Source organism: Corapipo altera, unplaced genomic scaffold (genome assembly GCF_003945725.1).
Source record: "Corapipo altera isolate COAL_440 unplaced genomic scaffold, ASM394572v1 52b, whole genome shotgun sequence".
Lineage (NCBI taxonomy): Eukaryota > Metazoa > Chordata > Aves > Passeriformes > Pipridae > Corapipo > Corapipo altera.
Window position 1 is genome coordinate 2,948,831 of NW_020884922.1, and position 24,942 is coordinate 2,973,772.

At 36.7% G+C, this 24,942-nt stretch overlaps 1 protein-coding gene across 14 annotated transcripts in view; it reads right to left on the reverse strand.

The window, feature by feature from the left end:
* Positions 1 to 3,782: 3,782 nt before the first annotated feature.
* Positions 3,783 to 24,942, reverse strand: part of UBR5 (ubiquitin protein ligase E3 component n-recognin 5) — an 86,188-nt gene continuing 65,028 nt past the window's right edge. For 9 of the 14 annotated variants that reach the window (XM_027657029.1, XM_027657023.1, XM_027657022.1 and 6 more), the window contains 26 exons: positions 24,487 to 24,726; positions 24,216 to 24,339; positions 23,499 to 23,610; positions 22,248 to 22,379; positions 21,364 to 21,621; positions 20,745 to 21,013; positions 19,146 to 19,357; positions 18,565 to 18,795; positions 16,760 to 16,833; positions 15,985 to 16,157; positions 15,772 to 15,885; positions 14,982 to 15,202; positions 14,231 to 14,351; positions 14,011 to 14,118; positions 13,504 to 13,747; positions 12,854 to 12,965; positions 12,186 to 12,330; positions 11,738 to 11,868; positions 10,784 to 10,844; positions 10,307 to 10,482; positions 9,854 to 9,938; positions 8,742 to 8,897; positions 8,259 to 8,372; positions 6,750 to 6,894; positions 6,069 to 6,154; positions 3,783 to 4,956 (listed from right to left, as the gene is read on the reverse strand). In XM_027657029.1, the coding sequence (XP_027512830.1) occupies positions 4,744 to 4,956; positions 6,069 to 6,154; positions 6,750 to 6,894; positions 8,259 to 8,372; positions 8,742 to 8,897; positions 9,854 to 9,938; positions 10,307 to 10,482; positions 10,784 to 10,844; positions 11,738 to 11,868; positions 12,186 to 12,330; positions 12,854 to 12,965; positions 13,504 to 13,747; positions 14,011 to 14,118; positions 14,231 to 14,351; positions 14,982 to 15,202; positions 15,772 to 15,885; positions 15,985 to 16,157; positions 16,760 to 16,833; positions 18,565 to 18,795; positions 19,146 to 19,357; positions 20,745 to 21,013; positions 21,364 to 21,621; positions 22,248 to 22,379; positions 23,499 to 23,610; positions 24,216 to 24,339; positions 24,487 to 24,726 (4,057 nt within the window). In that variant the 3' untranslated portion in view covers positions 3,783 to 4,743. The remainder of the gene's footprint in view (positions 4,957 to 6,068; positions 6,155 to 6,749; positions 6,895 to 8,258; positions 8,373 to 8,741; positions 8,898 to 9,853; positions 9,939 to 10,306; positions 10,483 to 10,783; positions 10,845 to 11,737; positions 11,869 to 12,185; positions 12,331 to 12,853; positions 12,966 to 13,503; positions 13,748 to 14,010; positions 14,119 to 14,230; positions 14,352 to 14,981; positions 15,203 to 15,771; positions 15,886 to 15,984; positions 16,158 to 16,759; positions 16,834 to 18,564; positions 18,796 to 19,145; positions 19,358 to 20,744; positions 21,014 to 21,363; positions 21,622 to 22,247; positions 22,380 to 23,498; positions 23,611 to 24,215; positions 24,340 to 24,486; positions 24,727 to 24,942) is intronic. The other 5 variants (XM_027657026.1, XM_027657030.1, XM_027657024.1 and 2 more) reach the window with 2 other exon arrangements.

Below are 24,942 nucleotides of genomic sequence, written 5' to 3' on the forward strand. Positions count from 1 at the left end.
GCTTTGCATGCCCAAAGCTTGCACTTTCACAGAAAGGCTAAGTCCCAAAATTTTATCTAAGGCATTCCAAATGCAGTCATCGCTGCTTTAACTATAATGCCTCTTCCCTTCCTCCCCCAAAAAGTGTTACTATTTTGGGGAATACTTAGCTGCCTTTTAAAAATGGTTTATAAGATTCTTTTTTTTATATGAAAATACCATTTCAGTCAAATTGAAAATTTTTCATTTACAAATTAGAGTCAAATCTGCTTTTCAGCTTGGTACTGTTTACTGTAGGAAAATCAATTTGTGAATAATTTCAGTATGTCTAAAGCATAAAATTCCCCTAAATCTCCTAGCAGAGAAACCTTATCATAGGTTGTGGCAACAACCTATTTTCCAATAGGTTCACATGACTACAGTATTCAAGCATAGGCATTTGTGTTAGCTGCCACAGTCACTGGACAAAGGGATACTGAAAAGTTTCACCATTTTAGAAAAAAAGTCCTGAAACAGCTGGGAGCAACCAAGTGCCTTGTTATACTGAAGTCTGTTTACTATGATAGTAACTCACGGTGATAACAGACAAAAAATACCTTTATATTAAGCCATTGGCAAAGGGGGGGAAATAGTCTTTCACAGGATTGTGTTTTAAGCAAGACATCCTCTCAAGTTATCCTCTTGGAGAACTCCACAAGAAAATCCTTAAGAGATATAAAAAATTTAAAAGCCCTTCATGCTTCTCAATTTAGCAAATCTGCTAAGATACTCAAAGACCTGCAAATGAAAACCATGAAAGCAATTTCCAACTAGCAAAGGATGCATCAGAGATCCTGATGATGCTAGGAAGTCCTGTCAGGCAAGGACTACACTGTGATGGAGGCCAGATTCCAGCTGTGAAGCCTGTTGGTGTCCTCCCCACACAGACCATGTGGGAACTTCCAGCACTGTGAGTTCAAGGACTGTAGTCACTGAAGCTTTCACATGACCCATTCACCTACCCATTTTAAATCTGTGTGGACATTCATTCCACCTCAGGGTAAGTTAATGCTACAAGTGCTGAAATGCAGTAATCCAAACTTGCAGAATTTTCTATTTCATTTTGTCAGACCTGTTATTAAATAGGCAAACTGAGGAGTTCAGAAAAAAGGTCAAATCCTACAAAGCTTGAAAACAGAAAGGGAATCAGAGCTACTGAGCAAGGTATCTGTAGTTTGCCCTACAAAGTGGAAGCCAGAGAAATGCAAGTGTCAGTGAAGCAAGGAGTACAAATGCAGAAGCAGCTCAGAATGGCATTTACAGATGCACACACAAGAGACATGGTCCACAGGTCATAGGACACTATAAAAAGGGAGTTAGGGCACAGCAATGAGCATCTGAAGAGGATGAACAATCTTTCATGTGGTGTTCAGAGTGACCAAGAGCCATGCTGAATTTGGGCTCCCCTGAGAAACCAACTCATGGGAGGTGGTGGTGGTGACTGGGGAACTTCTCCCACCTGCACAGCAACTACCTGCTCCCTACACACTTCTCTTCAGATCCACATGTGAAAGTAAGCTTTTGAAAAACAGCAGGTCTCTATAATTTGCACAATTGCAAAGATAAACATAGCTTAAGAGATGAGGAAAATTTCCTTTCTTCTGCTTCCCTGAATGCTGCTGCACAAGGGTATTGCTTTGGATTCACAAATTTACCAGTTTACCAGTTATCTAATGACCAAATGACTAACTTGAAGGAAGAAAAGTCACTCCCAAATCAAACAGATGGGAAAGGCTACATGATGATAAGTAAATCTATACAATTTTTCACTCCTGGAAAATTATCAAAGCTGGAGCAAGCGATTACCTTCTGTATTGGATACAGCTAAAACCAGAAACCAACACCAAGAATTAGCCATGAAGTTAGAACTACAGTGTCAGTTTTCCCTAGATTCAGATTAGGAACTACTCTAGTAGTTGATCATAACATTTTATTAGTAGCTACCTTTATATCCTCTTTCAGCAGTTATGAACAGCTGGGGATTTAGACTATTAAAAAAGTCTAAACATTACAAAATTTTCCTTTAGCTAGTTTCTTTACCACATTTTAAGTGAACTAACAGAAGGGCTTAAGTCAAAGGGAAAGGAGGTGTATGATTTTAATAAACATTTTTCTTATTAAAATCTTGATATAGTTTAAATATACCATACAGAGGAAAAAAAGCTATTTATAAAGCTACATACACATTTCAAGTCAATGATGACAGCATAAATCATTCTAAATCCCCTCTCTGCTTATCAGAATGCCTTGTGTGTGTATATATGGTGAGCTACTGTGCTATCTGCATAACTTTTGTCTAGCTATACATTACAGGACTTAAAAAATGTTTAAGCTATATACAGAAATATATATACATATAACATATATTTATATGTTATACATACACATACACTTATATACATATACACACAATACATATATATATATACACAGTACTTTACATGTATATATGGCCTTTCATCCAAGGGCATTGGATACTTTTTAGTACATCAAGCCTCACAAAGCTTTGTGAGGGAGGGAGCTTTATTTTACAGACTGTAGATTTGATGCCTATTCTAAACAGTTTCTTTTGTTGCTTTCTACTAAGTTTATACATTTCAGTTAGAGGCGGTTTTGGTAGTAGAAATAATCACACCAGTTTTAAATCCTGGCATAAGGTGGATGTTGCTCTGTACCTTTGTAACTCACCCTCCTTAGTATTAGAGAGCAGCCATGCCAAACACCTCTATCTAGATTTGTGAGGCTGTACTGCTTTTTATTTTTAATTGATACTAACATAGTAAAATCTGATAACTTTTGAACTTAAGGTACACTGGAAAGGTACAACAGGAAATCTCGAACAGCCTCCAATCCTCCTAATATTGAAACTATCCTTTTCTAGGATGATTGACTTAGAGGAAGTATTAGTACCTGCAGAAATAATTCTACATCTGTTTATTTAGTTTATCTGCAGTTTAACTACACAAGCCCGAAACAGCCTTACTTAGAAAACAGAATTTTTAGCAACAATTTGGCAACTGGTGATGAGACTGTTGTACTGTACTCCATATCTCTAGCAACTAAATAAATGATGAAAACAGAGGCTTTTTTGAAAATCAGATGTAAGTAACTTCTGGTCATCCTCAGACTAGCTTACAGAAAGGAAGACCCAGTGGAGCTCTGGCAAAGGTGAGTTCAACTCGGATTTTGATGGAATATTATTTTAGCTCTTCCCAACAAAAGGAAATAAAAAAACTCACTAACATGGACTCATGGGGTTGGAAAAGCAAGAAAGAGGGAGAACATCAGCACCACAAAAGCTCTTACCCCTTCAATACTTCAGTCTGCTAAACTTTCAGAAATTTGTTTTGACACAGAAAAAGTATCTCCCTCCTTTATTAATCAATTCCTATCTCTCAAAAATGTCTCAAGCCTTAGGGAAAAGAAGTCGTAGGTCAAAGACTGCCCTCCCCAAAAGCAACCAACCACTTCAAAAGTGAACATAAAATGCAGTTTGAGAATTTTATTCTAACCTAATTACCTTGAGATTTTTCAGAACAAGCCACTTTTCCTTCAAATCAATTCTGTGAAAAGAAGGGGTTGCCTGGCCCATTTCTTTCAGGATTCTCTGCTAACTGTAAAATGTGGGCTGAATGTCTTCTGCATGTCAATTTTTCAGCTACAAAATTCAGATTTTTAATGAACAACTATGTTTAGTGTATGCTGTTAGCTGAAGTATAAATAGCTAAATAAATAAAAACTATTGTTTCCTCAGTATGACTTGGTATTTTGTCTGTAATTTCTTTATTAAAAAACTGTAACAAGATACTTAAAAAAAGGCTAGATACAAAAGAAGTTAAGCGGCTCACGAACATTGAAGTTTTCCAAAAAAATGTATCTTCAATAATCATGATCTTATAAACATTTTACAGTTACCAGAAAGTGCCCAGGCTGAGTTTACATAGTTAGATAATGGAGTACAAGTGTTGGGTTAGAACTGGTAGTGGAACAATCTCCTGACTGTCTGTTCACTGTAACAAGGATACAAAAATTTTGATTGTGAACTAGGAAATACTGTGCATTGGCCTCATCATATATGTACAGGGAAAAAAAAAAAAACAAACCAAAACCACTAAAGGTACAGGTTACATGCAAAATATTAGGGATGGTATCTGATGCGCCAGAGTTCAATGCAACAGAACAAAAATTGCAATGGAAGTGGTTTCATAAGTGAACGATCCCAACTCCAGGATCTGAGCTGTCAGGAACTTTTTACAAGTTCAATATACATGATACACAACTGCAGCCAACCACAAATTAAACACCATAAAAAAAAAGTTAAAAACACAGAACATACTTAATTTTTTATTTTGAAATTCCCTACTCCCTCTATACAAGAACCTTTGCTGAAACACTTTCCACAAAGGCAGCAGTGAATTTTCAGAACATTTTACATATTTTCCCTCAGCAAAAAGATAAATCACAGTGTAAATTATATTGTTCTGCTGTCATCTTTGGCTGGGGTTAGGCAAAGGAGTTATTGACTAGCAAACTGTTGCAATCACAAATTGCTAGTGCTCCTTAGGCCTTTACGTTACAAATTTAGTACAGGAATGTTTGCATTTAAATCTTTAAAGTACCACCAGGGGTATGACAGCATTAACTTTCATAAACTTTTATAGACAAATGGAAAAATCTACAAAACTTAGCTAGTAATATTACACAGCAATACACACTTTTTATACTCTACACAAAACCAAAATTCTTGGTCTTAATGGCGAGTAACAATTTTTGTTTCAAAATCTGCTTAGAGGAATAGAGTGGGACATAAAGGCGAGAAATGCAAGTGTTTGCTGTAGGAAGATGTTGGTCATCTGGTGGCCTTATTGTGATGGATGGCATAGGCTGGAATCCCTCCTCACTGGCAGGCAATGATGGACTTGAGGTCCAAAAGTAAACCTGGAAAAAGAAGATGGCAATTAAAATTATGCTGTACAAGGCTGAAATTCATACTGCCCACATGTTGTGTAGGGAATAAGTTAAAAAAGAACTGCACAGTCACAGCAAGTTTGATCACACTACATTCTCCTCAATATGCCATCTAGACTGTAGTCATGCTCCATGCTTCTGTAGTAGCTTCCTTCACATTCCTTCCTCAACTGCTCATTGTTAAAACTAATAAAAGCAGCCCTCAACATTATCCTGTATCAACAAATCCTCAGTAAATGAAATGTCCCCAAATCATCTGGAAAGGTGGTGACTGCCATCCATATAAAATGCATCAGAAATCTCTTGCAAACCAATTAGTGACTACAGAATGTAGTACTGGTACAGATAAAAGGCGGCAACAGGGAGTATTTATTGTCTCAAGTGTGAAATACTGACTTGCAGAGCTGAGTCACCACCAAAGAGTAACCACAGATACTCCTTAAAATATGTGTTTTAGAGTTTCCAGTTTTCAGAGCAGTCCTTGTTCCTATTTAGTAGACTGTAAGGGAGAGATAGTACTTTAAGTAGTAGAAAGTTAAAAGCAGACAGTTTTAGGAAGCATACAATTAATACAATTTACAGGCAAGTTTTAAAAAATTAAACTCCCTGAACAGTATCTTGTTCTTTCATGCTTCTCATCAGCCTATTCCCAGAGGCCTTTGAGAAGGACATAGTATCATTACTGACATCTTCCAGGGAGGACACACATATTGCCCTTGGGAGACACAGAGGCCAGATGAGTACGTGATCCATAAAGAGAACTCAACCTCAAAACCCTACTAGCCCACAACACAGTTGAGTAACCACAGTTAGTCAGCTTAAGAACAACTGTGCAGACTAAAACTGTGCTTCCATTAGAGACCAATAATTATGGATAAGGACACACCATGCTTACTTTCAGTTGCAAGAAGGTTTAGGATTCACACCTCATTTCCAGGACTGACAGTCTAACCCAACCCTACTACTCTGCTCTGCTATCTTAACTCTTCTTGCAAAAAATCTCTAATTACAGTTAAAAATAGTAATGATGCCACAGTTACTCCAGTTTTTCTGCATGTTTCCATTGGGAATGAGCAACTTACTAGATCTTGTCTTTCTGTCATACTCATCTTCTCAACTATGGACCAAAACCAACGCTTGAATTGCAAAAGCTTCTCAGCATTTTCTCCTGTGTGAAATAAAAAAGATACACAATTCAGCTGGTACACTGGACAATAACATTAAGAGATACATTTTACATGTGCTGCAAGTTGGATCTCAGCTACAAGCACATTCATAAAGTCCTTATATTGGAGACACTAATAATTTCAAAGCTAATACACGTACCTTTGAATGCCAGGCTAACTCTGACATACCTCAGTACAGCTCCCACCTCTCCCTCCCAAAAAGCCTAACTACAGCTAAATGCAGTTTAAAAATTATGTAAGAAATATTAGACTTGCATCCATCCCATTTATAGTCCTAAAGTTAGGTCATAATTTTCACAAGAAGGATATACTACCAATAATACAATCCTTGTATTTAACATCATGTGACAGCAAAGCTGGAAAATGTGCTTTCCCCACCTTCTCCTAATTGACAGTAAATATTTTCAAAGGACTGAAAAAAACCCAAAACCAAGTAATAATTTTATTACAGGTTTCATTGACTTACTAACTAATGTCAAATTTGAAGAAGCAGTTTAATGCCAGTAACTACTCCACACAGAACAAACAGTGTTAAGTTATCCGTGCAACTCTATTTATGAGTAAGTTATTTCATACCTGACTCATCGTTGAAAGAGGTAAAGCTGATTAGCATTTGCACATTTACTTCACCACAGCCATTTACCAAAAGTCTGAAATCTTCTGCTGTCAAATCTTCTAATGAATTCTTTGGAAGTACATCCAGGAGACCCTTCCTCATTGCCTTAAGTGAAAACCACAAGATGCACGTTGTAAACATATAATTTTAGGACTGACTTCAAATGCACTACTGAAAAGTTTCATGTGAAATCTGCCATTAACTCAGAACTCATTCTCTGAGCTGTTCTTTTCTTTCAAAGCTTTATCATCTGTGATGCAAATTTTCTGAAACAAAGAACTGCACCAACCTGCTAAACCCTCTGTACTACAGCAAAAGAAAGCAGTAGTGGTTTGAGCTAATATTTCACCAGGAGCAGAAGCACATGCACTCTCTAATGCTAGAAAGTTCAGGTATTTTGCTGAGCTGTGCTGAATCTCATAAGAATTCAAAACAAAAATGCATCTTGAATGTCCTTTCTTCTTCAGACCTACATGCCAACTCTGCTTTAAAAATGTTACACACACACTTATATTCTATATTAATAAGTAATATCCTGAAAAGATTGGAAATTCCATTTTTAAAATGGAATATTATGAGTAAATTTGCTTTAGTAAATTCCAAGTTGAATACAGGTGTAATGGTTTCCAACTCTTAAAATAAAAAAAAAAAGAGTCAAACTATTAATATAGATAGACATGGAAATCAAGTAGCTTAATTCCAGGAACATGTTCTGTCTGTGAAAATGTTGGACCTCAACTGTACAGAGGTAATTTGTTCACTGCACAGAGGCAGTCTGCTCACTTATCTCAGATGTGCAGCAGGAAACCACAATCAGCACAAGTGACCAAGTTTACATGTAGCATCATAGGACAGACTAGACCATCATTAACTGTCTACAAAGATATATTATTCCTTAAGGTTTATTTTAAAGGGGTTTCAAAAAGAAAATTATTTTAATATGGTTTCCTAGCCAATTTTTAGGTTTCCTGCCAGGCTAGTAATATAAGAACAAAGTTGTCTGTATCATAACTGATTTTTCCTTTTAAAACAAAGAAGCAAATCAAAAGTTCAAGGCGATTTATGTAAATATTTTGAATTTTAATTTCTATCTTTGTTTATAAGTATAAACAAATCAAAGGTGATACATTATTAGAACAAAGTAGCTGCCAAATACAAAGCCAAAGTTCCAAGAGCATACATGCCATTTGAGCTCAAAAAATGAACATATATACTTAACCAATGAGATCTACCATAAAAGAAATTATCTTTCACTCTATAAAAAAAAGAAATTGCTCAAAGTACTTGGTCTTCACAGTACTCCATAAATAGCTATACAATTAAGAAAAAAATAGGAAATAAAATACTTTTAATCAAGCTGAAAAGACTTCAAAAAAACCTGATTAGCAATACCTAATAAAAATAATTAACTAACTGAAATCTTACAGGGTTTTTTTCTTCTTTTTAAAAACATTCCACCAAAGACTTACATGTAGAGGCTGTTCTGCTACTACCAACATTCGGTGTTCTGCATATTCCCGGACATACTCATATACATTCTGAGGAGTGACTGGTATATTTACACCATTGGAAATAAGTTCAACCTATGGAAAAGAAGCAAGGACCATTTAAAAGGGGGGGGAAAGGAAATGAGATTATTATAACCACCACAGTACACTACACAGTGATTTATTGATTAATATACCTCTAAAAACAAGCAAATTTACTAGTACAGGTTAGTTTTAAAGATTCCTTAGGATTGACGGTGCTAGCCAGGCTTTATGGTAGGCTCTACATCACCTTCAAGAAAAAAACTCCATGCTTCAATATCTGTAGAGAACACTGTATTTGAATCTAGGAAAAGTAAAATGTTATGACTGCCATCTGAGAAGAGGATGGATCATGTGTACAGTACAACCTGCATAAACTGTTGAATTCTGAAACTACAGAGACACAGATTGAGCTGTGCTTACCTGCCCTCCACCCTCCTCCTTACACAGGTCTATTGCAAAGGCTAAGTCCATTGCTGCAAACACTGCATCAGCATCTGCACTCTGGGAAGCAAGGATAAGTTGCCGAAGGCTTTCATACATAACCGGATCAAAAAAAGCAAAGTCGTGCCAGTTCACCTGTAGCAAAAAGACAGATGTTTGAAACACATCAGTTGTTTAAGAGTATATTCAAAATTATGTGATCTGTGCCTGGTTTATGCACTAGCATACAGCAGTGCATAGCCCATGCAACAAAGCATACAAACACACAGAAATAATAAATGCAGTCAAACTCCTATTTTCAGCCCACTTTAGAAGTTACTTTAGAATACTAGAAGGAATATATATTCAACAAGAAAAACCTGAAGAAAAGATTTAGAAGGGAATCGCTCTTGGAAGATACAAGGGGATATTCAGAGATCATTTCTGCCATTAACCCTTTTCCATTAAGATTATACCTGTGTTGTATAACTGATTATGTGATCGAAATTATTTCTAAGGAAAGACCTGCAGTAATAAATCTTGGTTGAAGTTTGTTACATCAGACAGAATGCCACTGACTAATACATGAGATGTGCAGCACAGTATTAGAGTTTAATGGGGCGGGGAAATATTTTTGTGAAAAGTTTAGGTAATTATTGCTCTGAATTAAATTATACCTACACCTGAGGCAAAATTTTAATTACAAATTAATGAGTTCTCTCAAATATCTGAGAGATAGAAATACTAGTATAGTATAGAAATACTTTTCTATAAGCTAAGATACTATTGTCTACTAATGTCTGTCTAACAGTGTCTCTCCTGATTGTCTCAGGAATAGAAAAAGGGATACAACAAGCAGTTTCTGGAGAGAGTCAAAGGCTAACCTATTACAAGCCATTACATCTTAGCCAAATACCTGAATTCTAGTGCATCTACTCTGTTCAAAATCTAGGAAATGAAAAAATTAGTACTCCTCAAATTAAAGATATCAATACAGTTCCAGTATCGACATTGATAGAGTTAATACATAAGTGGTTAAGGAAAAAAACCCAATTTTTAAAGATGAGATTTTAAGTAACTACAGGAAATTAAAATTTATATGTTCAACTTACCTTTCTGCTAAGTAGAAATTTGATTACGTGTCTATTTAACGTGATGGGACATAGTTCATTCTGCAACAAGCACAATCCTAGGATTCTGAAAATAAACGTTTGGGATTTGTTTTGATACAGCAGAAATGACACTAAAGATCTTTCAGAAAACTCACATTAAAATGTCCATATTTATTTTAAGAATTAAGCTGCAGCTAGCTTTCCAGCCATATCAGTCCACAAAAGAAAATTATGGACGTGCATAATTAAAAATAAATACATGAAAAATTAAAATTTAACAGGAAAAGAAACCTCAAGTTGATGTATGCAAATTCCCCACTATTTAGCTCAGGCTGAGAAATACAGAGCACAAAAAAAAAAAGTGTTTGCCACTTGGACCATTGGTACTCTCCCTGCTCTTGTGTATGTTTGTCTTTTAAATTTTTTCAGACTAGAGAGTTAAAAGGAGCATACCTGCCAATGTTTCGGAAACAATTCAGCCTTGCGTCTGTGTTTTTACCAGGTCTTGGTGTATAAAACCCTCGTTTTCCAGGCTGGTAGAAAAGTGGTGCATTATCATCCCCATCATCTGTGTCATCTAATTCCATATCTACTACACTGCGGCTGGATCCATGTCGCTTTCTATTTTCCTGGTTTGAAAGTCAGAATAGCAATTAGCAAGCTTACCTCTAGTTACTGACACACATCAACAAGCTATTTGCTACTAGACCCAAAGATTCAAGTTCCATTTGTTAAAAATTTCCATATTTCTCAATGGTGATTTTATACTTTTGACTAATTACTGTTTAATCTTTTCAAAAGAAAATAAAAAAGATAACTCCACAAGATGATTAAATAGAACTTTAGCATGATAAAGAAAGGTTCCAGTTGCTTGCATTTTTTAAATTAACTCATACAACTGAATTGTGTGTAAATTTCATTTGTTGTTACCTGCACTTTATCTGAAGAGTCTAGCAATCCAAGATCCAATATGCTGTCAGCACCATTCTCCCTTGAAAAGAGAATAAAAAGGTAGATTTAATTTCACAGAATCATAGAATCACAGAATGGTCTGGGTTGGAAGGGACCTTAAAGATCATCTATTTCCAACACCCCTGCTGTGGGCAGGGACACTTTCCACTAGACCAGGCTTCTCAGAGCTCCATCCAGCCTGGCCTTGAATGCTTCCAGGGACTGAGCATCCACAACTTCTTTGGGCATCCAGTGCCTCACCACCCTCACAGCAAAGAACTTTTTCCTAATATCTAATCTAAACCTACTCTCTTTCATTTTGAAGCCATTCCCCCTTGTCCTGTCACTGCATGCCCTTATAAGGTCTCTTCAGGTACTGGAAGGCTGCAATTAGATCACCCCTAAGCCTTCTCTTTTCCAGACTGTACAATCCAATTCTCTCAGCCTTTCCTTGTAGGAGAGGTGCTCCATCCCTCTGATCAACTTGGTGGCCCTCCTCTGGACTCAGTCCAACAGGTCAATGTCCTTCCCATGCTGAGGACCCCAGAGCTGGATGCAGCACTCCAGGTGGGGTCTCACTAAGAGAAGGGACAGAATTTCCTCCCTTGCCCTGCTGGCCACACTGCTTTTGATGCAGCCCAGGATGCAACTGGCTTTCTGGGCTGTGAGCACACATTGCTGGGTCATGTCCAGCCTCCCATCCACCAGCACCCTCAAGTCCTTTTTCAGCAGGGCTGCTCTTGATAAGGAATTGTCATATTTTGAAACCAGTCACAATAGATTAAACTAAAGCCAATAAGTTACTCATCCAAAGAAAAATATGTAGAATATCAAGGAATAAGCTGCATTTATCAGAGTTAGATGTAGAACAGTACTAAGTTCTTTGGCCACAAAATCACTTTTCACTTCCTATCTAAATTCTTAATACTTTACCTGCCATGTGCAATAATGAGTTCCATTGCTTCATCAACTCTTGCTCTAAGGGAATCTTCACTAGCTAGTAACAGAAGCAGCTGAGCAGGAGACAATTCCAACAACATTCCTGTGATTTTACTTGCAAACGCCTAGGGATAAAGGAATGATAGGTTTTACTGTTCTCTTCCAATTCTCTCATTTTCAAATACCGCTTTACAAAAGTTTGGTATTTTAAATACGGACTGCATTAAATATAATTCTATTAAATACAGAATGCATTACAAGATACCTTCTAAGCTAAACAACAAATTACAAAACCAAAACCTTAAGAAAATGACAAAGAATACAAAATCAATCTTATGTGTTCAAATATTTTCAGTTATGTTAAACATTCATGGATAAGGAAATCAATTTTTACTTTAAAAGATGACAAGAACAATCAATAAGTGTATTAGAGAAGTCTTACTGGTTGCATTGCTTGCACTCGAGGGTAGAGCCGTTCTCCAAGGGCTTGTCTGTGTGCTGGAAGAGGGTCAGGGTCATCACTAGGATTTCCTTCTGATGCTGGTCTGAAAGGCCGTGTGTCAATGGACAGTTGTCTTCTAAAGTCCCTTAAGAAAATCAGAGCAGTTTGTATTTCAGAGGAAATATGCAAAAATCCTCTGGAACAATATCATTTGCACACAGATTCAGATTAGTGTTAGCTCTAATGCTGGAATAGTAGTGTTGCTCACAGCTGCTTGGAGAGAATGAATCAGAAACACAGAACCAAAATGAACCGGAGATTTTAATATTACTAGTATTTTGGATACAGCAGTCAGACATGCCACCAATGGTAACATTGTTTCAAAACCACCTCACAATTTCATTCTAGTATGCAAGGTTTTGTTATTGTTTTGGCAGTAAAATTGATGGCCTATGTTTAAGACATCATCTATCAATGCTAAAGTAAGCATAATTATTCTTTAAAGAACTAGAAGTATATACTGAATTTCAAGAAATACCCAGCAAATTGCTCCTGAAAGTGAAAAAGGTTCCCTTAACTGGAGAAAGTGAAGTATCTTTCCTGAAGATATCCAAGGCAATTATTCTATTCGACAAAGTATCTTCAACAAATTAAAATTTATCACTTACCTATCCCTATCTCTCCGAGAACCAGTTCGCAAGCCACTACTTCTCCGCATTTCTCTCTCTCGCTCCCTTTCCCGATCTCTCTCTCCCCTATTTCGCAATCTCTGCATCAGACCTGAAGGGCAAAAAACCTCATAAACTTAAACATCTTTATATTTCTCTCCCCTACCTAAGTTTCAGTGTAAGGAAAGTTTCAGTTTTGGAAGAGCTTGACAGACATCAATGAGACAAAACCACTTCACTTGAAGCAGTGATTGGGGTTCAGCCAAACTTAATAAAGGAACCTGAAATGTTTTTACCAACATAAAAATGACAAAATACTTTGAGAGTTTATATATACTTTCAAAAACATAAAAACATACTTGTGGAAAGTCAGATGGAGCAGCCATATTAAAATGCGTAAGCTCTTAATAGCTAAAATCTTGACAATTATTACCTACTGGAGAAAAAGATGCTCAAAAAAAGCTGAGAGCATCTAAAGCAGACTCTTGTCTCGAGAAAAACAAGAGCTTCCTGTTTCTGAAAGCAGGGAAAAAAAAGTAATTTCCTTGCCTCAGACACATCTCTGACACAATGCCAAGTATTTCAGTGTAAAAAAGCACCCAAGGTTTGTAGGAATGTTTTCTGTAGATTAACTGTTGTGCATCACTTACTTGTATGGGTACCCTTGTTGGCATTCTGAATACAATCTAGATTTGGCAGTTTCTCGTTTGACAGAAAAGCCTGTGCAATAGCAGTATAAAAGCTTCGTGCCACACCACTGCCTTCTCCAGGCTCATCCTTAAAAGTAACTTTCACCCTGTGTACAGCCATCGGAGTGGTGGCACACCTGCGGCCAAAATGATTGTTGAGCTGCCTCATGGTCTGCTGAATTAGAAGGTCTCTGTCTCGATCAACCTAGTAAGAAATAAAAAAATAGTTTTCTTTTCTTTACCAGTCATCACAGAGAGAGCATTACAGCTTCATGACAAATTTCTGAACACTTCTGCATAGACTCAGAAAATACCAGTCAGACTGTGAAAAACTACAGAGTAATTGGAGCACAGCTCCCAAAGTTAGGTTTACGACACCTCTTTGCAGACTCCGAAATACAACTTTTCCTATTGAGTTACTGCAATAATTCAACTCTTAATGAAAACAAATTCAGAAGATAAACTAACATTTTTTACCTCCAACGTTAAATCTCTTGATTGCTGGTTTCTAAGTTTTTCCATCTCCCTGCGGAATTTCGACTCCTTTACTTCAAAACCACCTAATTCAGTCAAGATCTTAAAATAAAAAAAATGAACAAAACAAAACACAAAACCCAAAATTAGAATAATGAGAGAGTATCATAACTTAGCTGCAAGAGGAACTGTCCTTACACAGAGAAGTACATACCGATCCAGGCTCTGCTCCAACATCTTCCATGAATACTCTACCAAACAACTCTAAAGAAAGGCGCCAACGTCCCAGCAACATGTCATGAGATATAACCATGCCCATGAAGCTACACTGCGGCCTGACAGGAAGAGGGAGAAATGACAGATGTGAAATCAAGTCAAATTTCAGACTCATTTTGTGTACTTCACCTTTTTCTTACCCTCTGACTTCAACTAAGTTTTTTTTCCTGATAAACAACACAGTACACTAAGTTTGTGGACAGAAGCATATGAAACTGCTTAGTCTGAGCTGAAACACGTTTTACATCCAAAGAGAAATTATTCTAAGAGCATGTAACCTTGCTCCTATATGGAATTCACTGTTATTGGTCTTCCTTCAATAAAGACTTTATTTTATTTTAAAAAGCTGTAATTCAACATGAGTGCAGTTCAATCCCTAAGTGCATAAAGTTTGGTCAGCACCATCAGATACAGATGGCTGTCAATTACAATTGTTAAACTTAGCTACCCAGGACATCATAGTAGGTCTGCAGCAGGAAGTCAGGGAGTAAAGGATTTTGTCTACAGTTTCTGTAAATCTCTTTGAAGACTGTTCTACTCTTCACTTTAGAAACTATCATCATTTACAAACTACAAATTCAAACTAAATTAAGCTACCCTTTTTAATTTAAAAATACTTTTTCAGAGTCCCAAATATCTGTTTATCAGTTCAGAAATATATTTCATACATTAATTTTTAACTCAACTACCTGAAAGATGTGAGAGGTGGCCCTTCACTTTCTGTCAGTCCTATCTCTGCCAACAAGCTGCTTTTCAGTTGTGCTGCAAGATCATGAGCTGAAGGCCCTGGTTTTGAACTCTCAGATTCTTCTGTAGGCACATTTTGTTCCTCCCCTTCCTTCTTTTGCCGATTTTGCATGCTCATAACATTTTTCAAGTTGGCTGCATAAGACATTTTAGTTGGAAGGACCTAAACAAGGAGAAGTAAAATTTAATTGCACTTTCAAAGCATTCCAGACAGCTTTTTTAGCACACCTATATATACATGTGTATTTTAAACCACACTAAACTGAGCACAATAATTGACCTGTTAAAACAACTTCCGTAATTTCAAAAATTTAAAAAAATAAAAAGCCCCAAAACATTTTCCCCACTTTATGTTTGCATTTAATATGCTTGCTATTTAATGCTCAGTCTGTAGGCAACTCAAATCTACTGGGCTACAGGGAGATTTAAATCTTTTTATCACAAATAATTACATAATTGGTGTTGCAAAATTAACTCAGGATTGTACCACAGCATTTAAAAAATTACCTGACATTTGCTATAAATCAATGATCATAAAAGTTCCTACATTTAAAAAAATAAGCATACTTTACATAAGAAAAAATCCAAGTTTTCACATGCACTGGACTTTGAAATTATCATTGTGAAAGCTACTTGGAATTCTCTCTGAAAACATTCAAGTGTCTTTTTAAGGAATGAAGGCACTAGTTTAAACTACCATATTGTTTAAAATAAAAAAAGCTTTACATTTACCTCAAGACAGTTTCTATCCACTGTAACTTCCATTAAGCATTTCCCACTGTTGGCAGAAGATGAATACAGACCTTGACTGGGTCGGCCAAACAGATCTTCTTTGCGAGCATTTGGCTGAAAAGTAACAAAAGCATTCTGGGTAAATAATATACTTCAGTTAGGAATGAAAAAGCGAACTGCAGCTTTCTTCCAGAACACCATCTCTGATATCACCTGTAATAGGTGGGGCTGGTCTGCCAGGGGGATGGCCTCTGCCAGAGGAACCTCAAAAGGATTGGGTGGAATGCAGCCGAGGAACGTCATAGAGTCTGATCGTCTGAAAAATGGATGGTTTTGGCCAGTCTCTGCTGGGAGGGAGTCCTCATCTTTGTCATTGAGCGTAGCACCTAAATATCAGAAGATTTCAAATCAGTTTTCACAATTATAGAAGCAAAGGATTTAAAACGCTGAAAATTAATATCCTTCCCTCTTAGCTATCTGACTGGAGGAGTATCTCTGCAAATTTACTTCTACAGGATGCTTCCACAAATGCTGTACCTTTATTAAGTTGTTTAGTTATCACTTTTATTCTTTTTACTATACCTAGCATTACTGAACAGGCACCCTTACACTGCATATACTTTGTTTAGGGTACACATTCTACCATTTTCAGTAGCAGTTTCACCAGATTAAAAGAAATCAGTTTAAATTCAAATTTTAAATTTTGTCATTGTGTAGAATGATAAGTAAGGACACAAATGCTGCAGTTTAGAGAGAAAGGAGACAAAAAAGAGGGCCCTGAACTGAGGGGCAATAAAACAGGCAATGGCAGAAGAAATTCAGGGAAGTAACAAAGGTAAGAAAAATGTAACTTTTGAAAAAATCCAACTTTAATGTAACATACACAAGTAGCAAAATTTATTCAAAGTCTCCGCTAGGTAAAGGGAAAAAAACCACTAAGACAGTCTGGCATTTTGGTATGCTATTATAGGTGTTTCTGTATACTAACTTTGATTGGTGTCATCATCATTTTCGTGTTCTGAATCTTCATTGTCAAGACCTAGTTCCAAAAGTTCTCGAGTTCTTGGGAAAAAAAAAAATAAAAAAGAGTCAATCACCTTGAAGAAATTATTAGCCAAAACATTTACATCTGTAGCATAATCAGGAAGTGTACTTAAAGAATTATAAATAACAAGAATGAACTCATTCTAAAATGGAAGTACTGTAGAGAACTAATTATATATTCACTCACTATGTCACTAGCACAGTTACCCTTAGAGCCACTTGGCCACCTACCAAGTTTGATCTTAAAGGTTACAGCTTCAGGCAGTGATGGATATGCTTGTTTTTAAAGACTATATCAATATAAAAATCCTAGGAACCCTGCATTAGCAGAAGAAATATACAAGTGAATACTATTCCAAAATTTAATAATAATGTCATTGATCACATTTCAGCAGGTAAATCTGCAATCTCCCCATTAAAAAAACTGACTTCAGTGTATTATAAAAAGGATCAAGAACTTTAATTAGTATTCACTTCTGGCAGCTTATGCATTGTGAAATGAGTTCTGAAACTTGATGAAGACCAACAAAATTTCATTTGACCCAGACTACTAAAATGTCATGTAACAGAAGCAACTGACTGACTGAACCATTTATTTTTTATTAAAAAGGTCTAGGTCTTCACAGTTTTAGAAGTATTTCATGTGAATTTCACAGTTCTTTGATGATCAGTTATTTGACATATTTCAATATGTCAGTTTTTTGGGGAAAAGTAGCTTCCAGAAGCATCATATTGCCTGGAAAAGGCTTAAAGCTGTGGCTCTAACAAATCAAGTTGGATAGCACAAAAACTTGGTTATTGTATTATATTATTCTTACTTGTGAGGAAAATCCTGTTGACCACAGCACCCTCTGGTATACATTTTGAGGTCATAACCAACCTTAAATTACCAAGATAACACTGAAACTAAAGTAGCAGTCCAATATATATCTAAAATACACCTTGTATTTTAGTTACTAAATCTGTAGAGAAAATTGAAAGTTAAGTTTGACCTGCAGTATTGAAAATTAGGAACAGGAAGGGGCAAAGAGCTGCATTTATTTAACTGTTGACTAGGACTGTTCAGGCACATTACTTAAAATCCCAGTAAGAGATGAGAACAGATGTGGACATTTCTATGATCCTTAATTGCCATTTGAAATTTAGAAGAAATTATAAAAAGAAATCTTAAAACATCTTAAAAATTAATAAATGCACCTCATGAAATGCTGTAGTTAAAGTGCAGAGTTTTTCAACTCAAGGACATTTCCCTACTGTGCTTTAAATACCAGGTAAGTCTCAAATACACACAACCAAATGGAAAACAATATCACTAAGGCTCATTATACCAGACACTGACATTTTCTCCAATGTCATCTTTAACATGTCTGACAGACAGCTAAATAAGTTGTTATTATGTCAAATGTTAGGAGCAGATTGCATTTTTCAGCTGAGAAATTTTCCTGAGTATGTCTTTTAGAGGCACTGCCATGGAGTTAAAAATCCAACTCACGTTTCAACAGTAAGAAAACCTTTTAAAGCGATGAGCAGAAAAACATCTGAATGGGGTACTGCAACAGGCTTATCAAACACAGCCACATTACACACGTGCATATTCTTTCTATAATATGCATGTTATTACACACACACAAAGATACATAGATTGAGGTATATATTTATGAGTTGCTGAGTAACAATGCCAATAACTGAAACAAAAGGGCAAACACCACTTTTGCGAAAGTTTTTCTTTCTAGGAGTCAGCCTCGATACCTTTTTCTTTCCAGCTGAGGAGTATCCAATGTTGTCTGTTGATTCATTGCTTTAATCCAATAAATAAGGGCTTGAAAAACATATGCTACATGCTTTAGTGAACAGACATCTAGAACAGGAAGGACATCTGAATGCTCATCATTGTGAGAACGCATCAACGACAGTGCGTAGTTCAGGAAATCGCCACGTGCTGACATCATTCCCTGACGGGCACTGAGTAAAGTAGCACGTCTAGTGAAAGAAAAGGATTGAACACAGAGAGATCAGGCATCACAGGAGAATGAAACCTTTATGTATCAGTCTCTATATTTGAAATATGGATGTAAAACCTCAATAAACCACACATAAAAGCAGTCTGATACACGACAAGCAGTTCAGATGCAGTGTATTGTAAACAACAGAGAGGAGTCTAGTGCATCCCTATAAACCAAACAGTAGCAATGACACAGGAAGCCTACTTCAATCAAAACAGTAACTACACTGCTGCACTACAAAATCAAATTCATAAAATGTCAGTGAATAAGATTTGACTGTGAAACTGGTAATTCATATTACATGCAATAATCAAACTATTTTTATACCTTCTTCCCTCAAGTGTTCTTAAGCTGGCTTCCTCACGGGCTGTCATCCTTTCCCTTCTAGCTGAGTTCTGAGAAGCATGGAGAGGATGATTTGGATGCCCAGGATCACCAGCAGACGATAACGCAGAACCATAACGCAGCTGAGCTTCAGTAGAGTCCATGATACTAACCATCCAATTCCAAGTAGGAATAAGCTTTTCTTCTACATAATTCTATAGAAAATGAGATTTAATTAGCTTTGCAAACAACAGAACTAGAAGATGATAATGCAATCTAAACATAAGCAATCTAAACCTGATTCCCTACAAAGAGGCTGAAAACCATGGTCAAGAATGACCAATGATCAGGTTTTGAAAGCTCTTTTGAGACTGCTGATTTACTGTGGTGGTATGCAGCTCTCTTCACTTAATATTTTGATACCTGTAAAGCATTCTCACCATCCGCTCTCTCTCTTTTGGGAATCTCTTCTACTCCTCACCTTAGGACCACTCAGCATCTCCCAGGTGCACACATCCTGGGGGTTTTAGCTCAATTCCTGAATTCCTAGTAGCTTTAACACCCCTCATCCTGCTATGGCATTCACCAGCCAGATCTTTCAACATTCTTCATGCCTTGCAACTTACTCAGTGAAGATGACAAAGTTAATACCTGCACAGAGAACTATGTCTGCATACAACTTCTCCTTCTGATCTAGTCTTCTCTTCACATGTACCAAACACAGGCTCTGCAAACCTGCAATTTCTTGCCATTTTTGCTAACTCCATTGACCTGTTAGGTTTTTTGATCCAAATCAGACTGCTTTCTTCATTCCTCTACAAACTGGTCTTCAAAAACAACCCCCAGACTCTTAAATATTCTTGTGTCCACTAAACTAACAAAATGCTGTCTCAACCCCATTTCTGTATCCAAACAAAACCCCCACTGTCAAACTTTCACATGCTAATAACAAATATCTTGCTGCCTCAGCTGGACACATCTCCTCTTCACTTTTACTGTTAAGAATCTCCTGAACAGAAAATTATTTTAGCTTTCTCCATAGTAAAATTACACTCCCTTCTCTCTTTCCCTGTGTATATACCCCAGTGTTTGATACCAGAATATCTTTCTAACCTTCCTCTCTCAAATCAGAAGCCTTTTCCTCCCAACACACTGTGAAAACAGAGCCATAAAAATACCATGTGATTCAATTACAAGGAAATATACTGTCATCAGGCTTTCACATCCCAGCACGCAGCACTATTAACAGAAAACAGCATCATTTGATTTCTTGCCCCCCCCCCAAAGCAGTTATGTTATTCTGACAATTGATTTTTGTACTAAATTTAGCACAGATTATTTCACTCTATACACTGAGTTCACATACAAGTTGATACATATTTCCTGAACACACTGGAGTTCCTCCTGGGTTGTCAAGTCTTTGAAACTTACGCCTCTACATGTCAGACACCAGCCTTCCCCTTCAAGTATTTTCTCTAGAGATGCATTTTACACATACTTTCAAAAAACAACAGTCAAGAGCACTGTACCAAAAAATATGCACAGAACACAGAAAGGATGTATTGAAATTATGTTCCTCTACAAAAATTGGCATGCTCTTACCTGCAAGTTAACTGCATCTTGGTAAGTCAGCTTCACTGCAGCTGGGATCTGGGAGTATACTAAATGATTGTACTTGGGAATCAGACCCATCAGGTCAGATATCTGCCGTATCACAATACTGTATGCTCTTGCCAAACTGCTTGCAGATGTCAAATAGCTGCTTGCATTGCTGGCTTCAAGTGCTGCAGCTGCTGCTGCAGCACTTGTACTGATGGTGCCACTTCGACGGAGGTTTGAGGGGTCAATATAAATCAAGCCTGCTGAACTTGCTAAACATAAAAGATGATATGATATTAATAAATTCATTTAATCTCTGCTATATGTTTTGTGTATTGACTGATATAATGAAGATTTCCAGAAATAAACTTGTAAATATTACTGACATCACAACTGTAACTAGCAAAAATTACTAGCTACAGTAAGCATACACAGATCTTCTTAAGAACTGTAGCAGATCCTTTCCTTTTTTTAAAATTCAAAACTAGAACTGGAACAGTCAAGATAGGTCAGCACTAAGACAAAGAGATAAGATTTCATCCTTGAGAGAATAAACAAAAACAGAGGAAGGAACAAAGCCAGAGCTAAGTGACACTCATGCATGCAATTTACTCAGACTTGCCTGCTGGGGTTGATGTGCTAGAAGGAGCTGTGCTAGTGGTCCTCTGGTTTTGGGTATTCCGTACAGCCCACTGCATGGAACGGGGAGCCTGGGCAGCACCATTGGCGTGTGAGCTATTTGTGGTTCGTTCCAGAGGCTCATCAAGCATGAAGGTCTCCTGCTCTATGTCGTCACTCTGACTGCTGCTGCTATCAGAGTCACTGGAATCATTTGACTGAGAGTCATCTTCAGAAAAAAATGCTGGCACACTGCTTGCTCCTGTTGAGAAAATAAGCAATAAACAATAACTGACAACTGCACATCTGTGCACGTATACATTTCAGCATTGTAAACTTTTTCCATGAGAAAAAACTACATATACTAAAAAGATTCAAGTACCACAACTGAAAATGTTAAATAAGTTATCCTTCTAACATACTGCTAATTGTCTCCAGGTTTCATGAATAAGCAGTATGACTCCTTACATTTCAAAATATAAATAAAGAAGTAATTTGATTTTAAAATTCTTTGCTGACTCTAACCCCAGGCAGTGAATTCTGAAAACTATGCTTCCAAACTGGACAATAAAGCGGTTGCTCTCAAAAAGCTGTACAATGTTTTCTCAGGTTTTGTGTATTGTTTTAAACCATAAAACATTGTTTTAAACTTCTATGCTAAAAAGTGAGAACATTTGATTTCATTTCATAAGAGTACAAGGCAATCTCTGTCTAACACATGCAGAAGCTCCTTAAGAGCAAGAAAGATAGATCACATCTTAACGTGTATCTTGTCCAAAAAGTCTGCACAGTACCTTACTATTAGAACAAAGGAAAAAGAGGAAACATGGGGAAGGAGGACAGTACTTAATCCTAATATCTAAATTTAAACAGCTAGATGTGGTGTACCTGCTTCTGACCCAGCAGTAGCTGCAGTGACAACACTTCTGCGCCCACTGGCATTGTCCTGGTTACTGTGGTTACTCTCACTGTCACTTTCTGTTTCAGCAGCAGCTAACAAATCCAACTCCATATCACTGCCTATAAAAACAATATACAAAACATCCCATATTTAGAAAGAGAGAAAAATAGAAGTACTGTAGTGACTCAGGTAACACACATGAAACAAAACCCAGAGCCTCTCACTATAGCACAAGTTAACGGACATGCAGGGAGGCCATAAAAGCAGTGCAGAGAGGCAACAACACCTGCAGCATGTTTTCTTATTTTCCAGAAATTAGCGACCCCCAGCCCTCTCACTGTGCACTGCACATGTACATTCAACACACACTGAAAATAAAGACTTTAAGGATTCAGAATTAGTCACTCAAGCCAAAAGACTCCAAAACTCTTCATACACATGTATTAGGACGATTAACCATATGCTGTTTCAAACTAGTATCTAAGGAATATCTGAAAACTTTAAAAAGATCTGACTAAATATAAAGGTTCTATTCCAGTTTAAGTTTTGAGAATGAAATGTTTGAATACTCAGCAAATAATTAAACAGATTTACTGTACCGTAAATGGGTTGACTGGAAACACAAAGCACAGTCAGAAAGAAAAGATAATTTTTTTTAATCATAGCTTTGGGCCGTCTAATTCCAAACTAAGTAATACAAGTGGTATTAATGTCAAACATTTTCATACAGAATTGAATAATTTTATCTACAAAATATTGAACCATAACTTAATATTCCGTGATTAGTTTGAGAACTTGCTCACATGATTCAGATCCCTTCTGAGAACACATCTACCACAACTACAATTGTATCATCAGCCATACAAGAGCTAGGCTATTTTTTTAGTTCTTCAAGTACTCTATGTCAACATTTTACAGTAGCAAATACAAAAAGCAAAATATATATTGTTAACCAAGAACATAGTAACATTTGATGCCTTTGGTTTGTTTAATCCTTTGGGACCTTAGTATTTTTTCCTCATGCAGAAAGAGAAAAATAAAAATGTTCTTGCACTTGCCTACTGCAAGTTATCTATAATTTTACCTCCTTCTCTAAGATGTGTAGTCTGAAACCCTTGGAGTCTCTCTACTCATGCAAGTCTCTCAAATTTTATAACTGGTGAATTCAAAGATGCCTTTACTTTTTGATGAAGTTTTCTCATTCAACCAGTAGTGTGTAGAATGTACATTATACATACCATCCTCATCATGCTCATCATGCTGTCCTTCTGCTTCAGCATTTTCTTCACCACGTTCTTCCTGTTCATCATGATGGTCTTCTTCACCAGCCACTCCCTCAACCACTTCAACCTGGAAAGGGCATTGCAATTTTATGCTAGAATATCTTCCATATCAGAGATAATCTATGTGTTTTCAGAAACACAGTGCAAAATTTAATTTAGAAACTAAGGAACAAAAATCACATATTAGGAAGATGACCTCAAAACTGAAGTGATGTGAACAAAAAATGAGCTTACAGCCACAGTAGTTGTACATGGGTGTACAGTCTACAGTGCTGTGGTAAAAAAAAAATCAGATCTACAAATAAAACAGCCTTAAACATTAGATTTTAATGCTGAAAGGGGAGAACTGACTACAAAACCTAATGTTAGTTTCTAAATACTGAAGAGGTATCATCCTGCTAATAGACCCTTTTGCTCTCCAATAGAACCTACATAAGAGCAGCTGTGTGCTGAAAGCCCTTAAAACTTTTTTAACAGGGAGTTATAATAGAAATAGAATAGAAAACAATCATTACCAACATCTATCAAAAAATGCTTACAGCACAGTAGGATTTCATGAGGTACTACTCAGTGTCTTGAGGTCTCGATGCGTGGATTTCTGGTTTAGATGTCAAAGGTGTTAAAGATGTGCCATAATGACAAGAAAAACCAAATACAAAAAAGAAAACTGACCTCTTCCACATCTGCTGAAACAATATCATCTTGTTCTTCATCCCTGCCACGAACTGGTTGGGACTGGCTGATTCGTCTTTGCTGAGGATTCCTTATGATGTAAGATGACTGAGATTGACTAGAACTTAAAAAAAAAAATAAAATAAAATGACCAAAAAAGTAGATCTGGAGCTCTGGATGTCACTTAATGTAAAGCTAACAAAAACTCCAAAAGAAAATCACCTTTAAAAGTCATTGAGAAAAATGAACAGTGAGCATTAACAAATTTTACCTGCTAGACTGGTCAGATGATGGTCTGGGTGGCAGAGGCTCCACAGAAAACAGTTCTTCACTTCCCTGCATAGCGTCTATACTAGTGCTAGCAAGAGTGAATGGTGCAGTAGGACGTGCAATTCCCATCCTGACTGGAATAATTAGAGATTCTGCTACATTGCACAACTCTTCAACAGCATAGGGCAACAATGCCTGGAATACACGTTTACATTTTCCAATTGGCTGTGGAATAAAATTGCTAGGGGAAAAAAGAAAAACAAAGGTCAAATATGCTTTTTTTTTCCCCAGAAAACTTCATGGCAATATTATTTGTCTTGACTTTTTGAGAAAAAAATATCTTTAACAGATACACACATTTGTGTGGATAATAACAATATGCACAGTTATCCATGGTAGTTAAAAAGTTGCATCATTTTGTAATTCAAGACTAAGGCTTGGTATCTAAATCTACTAC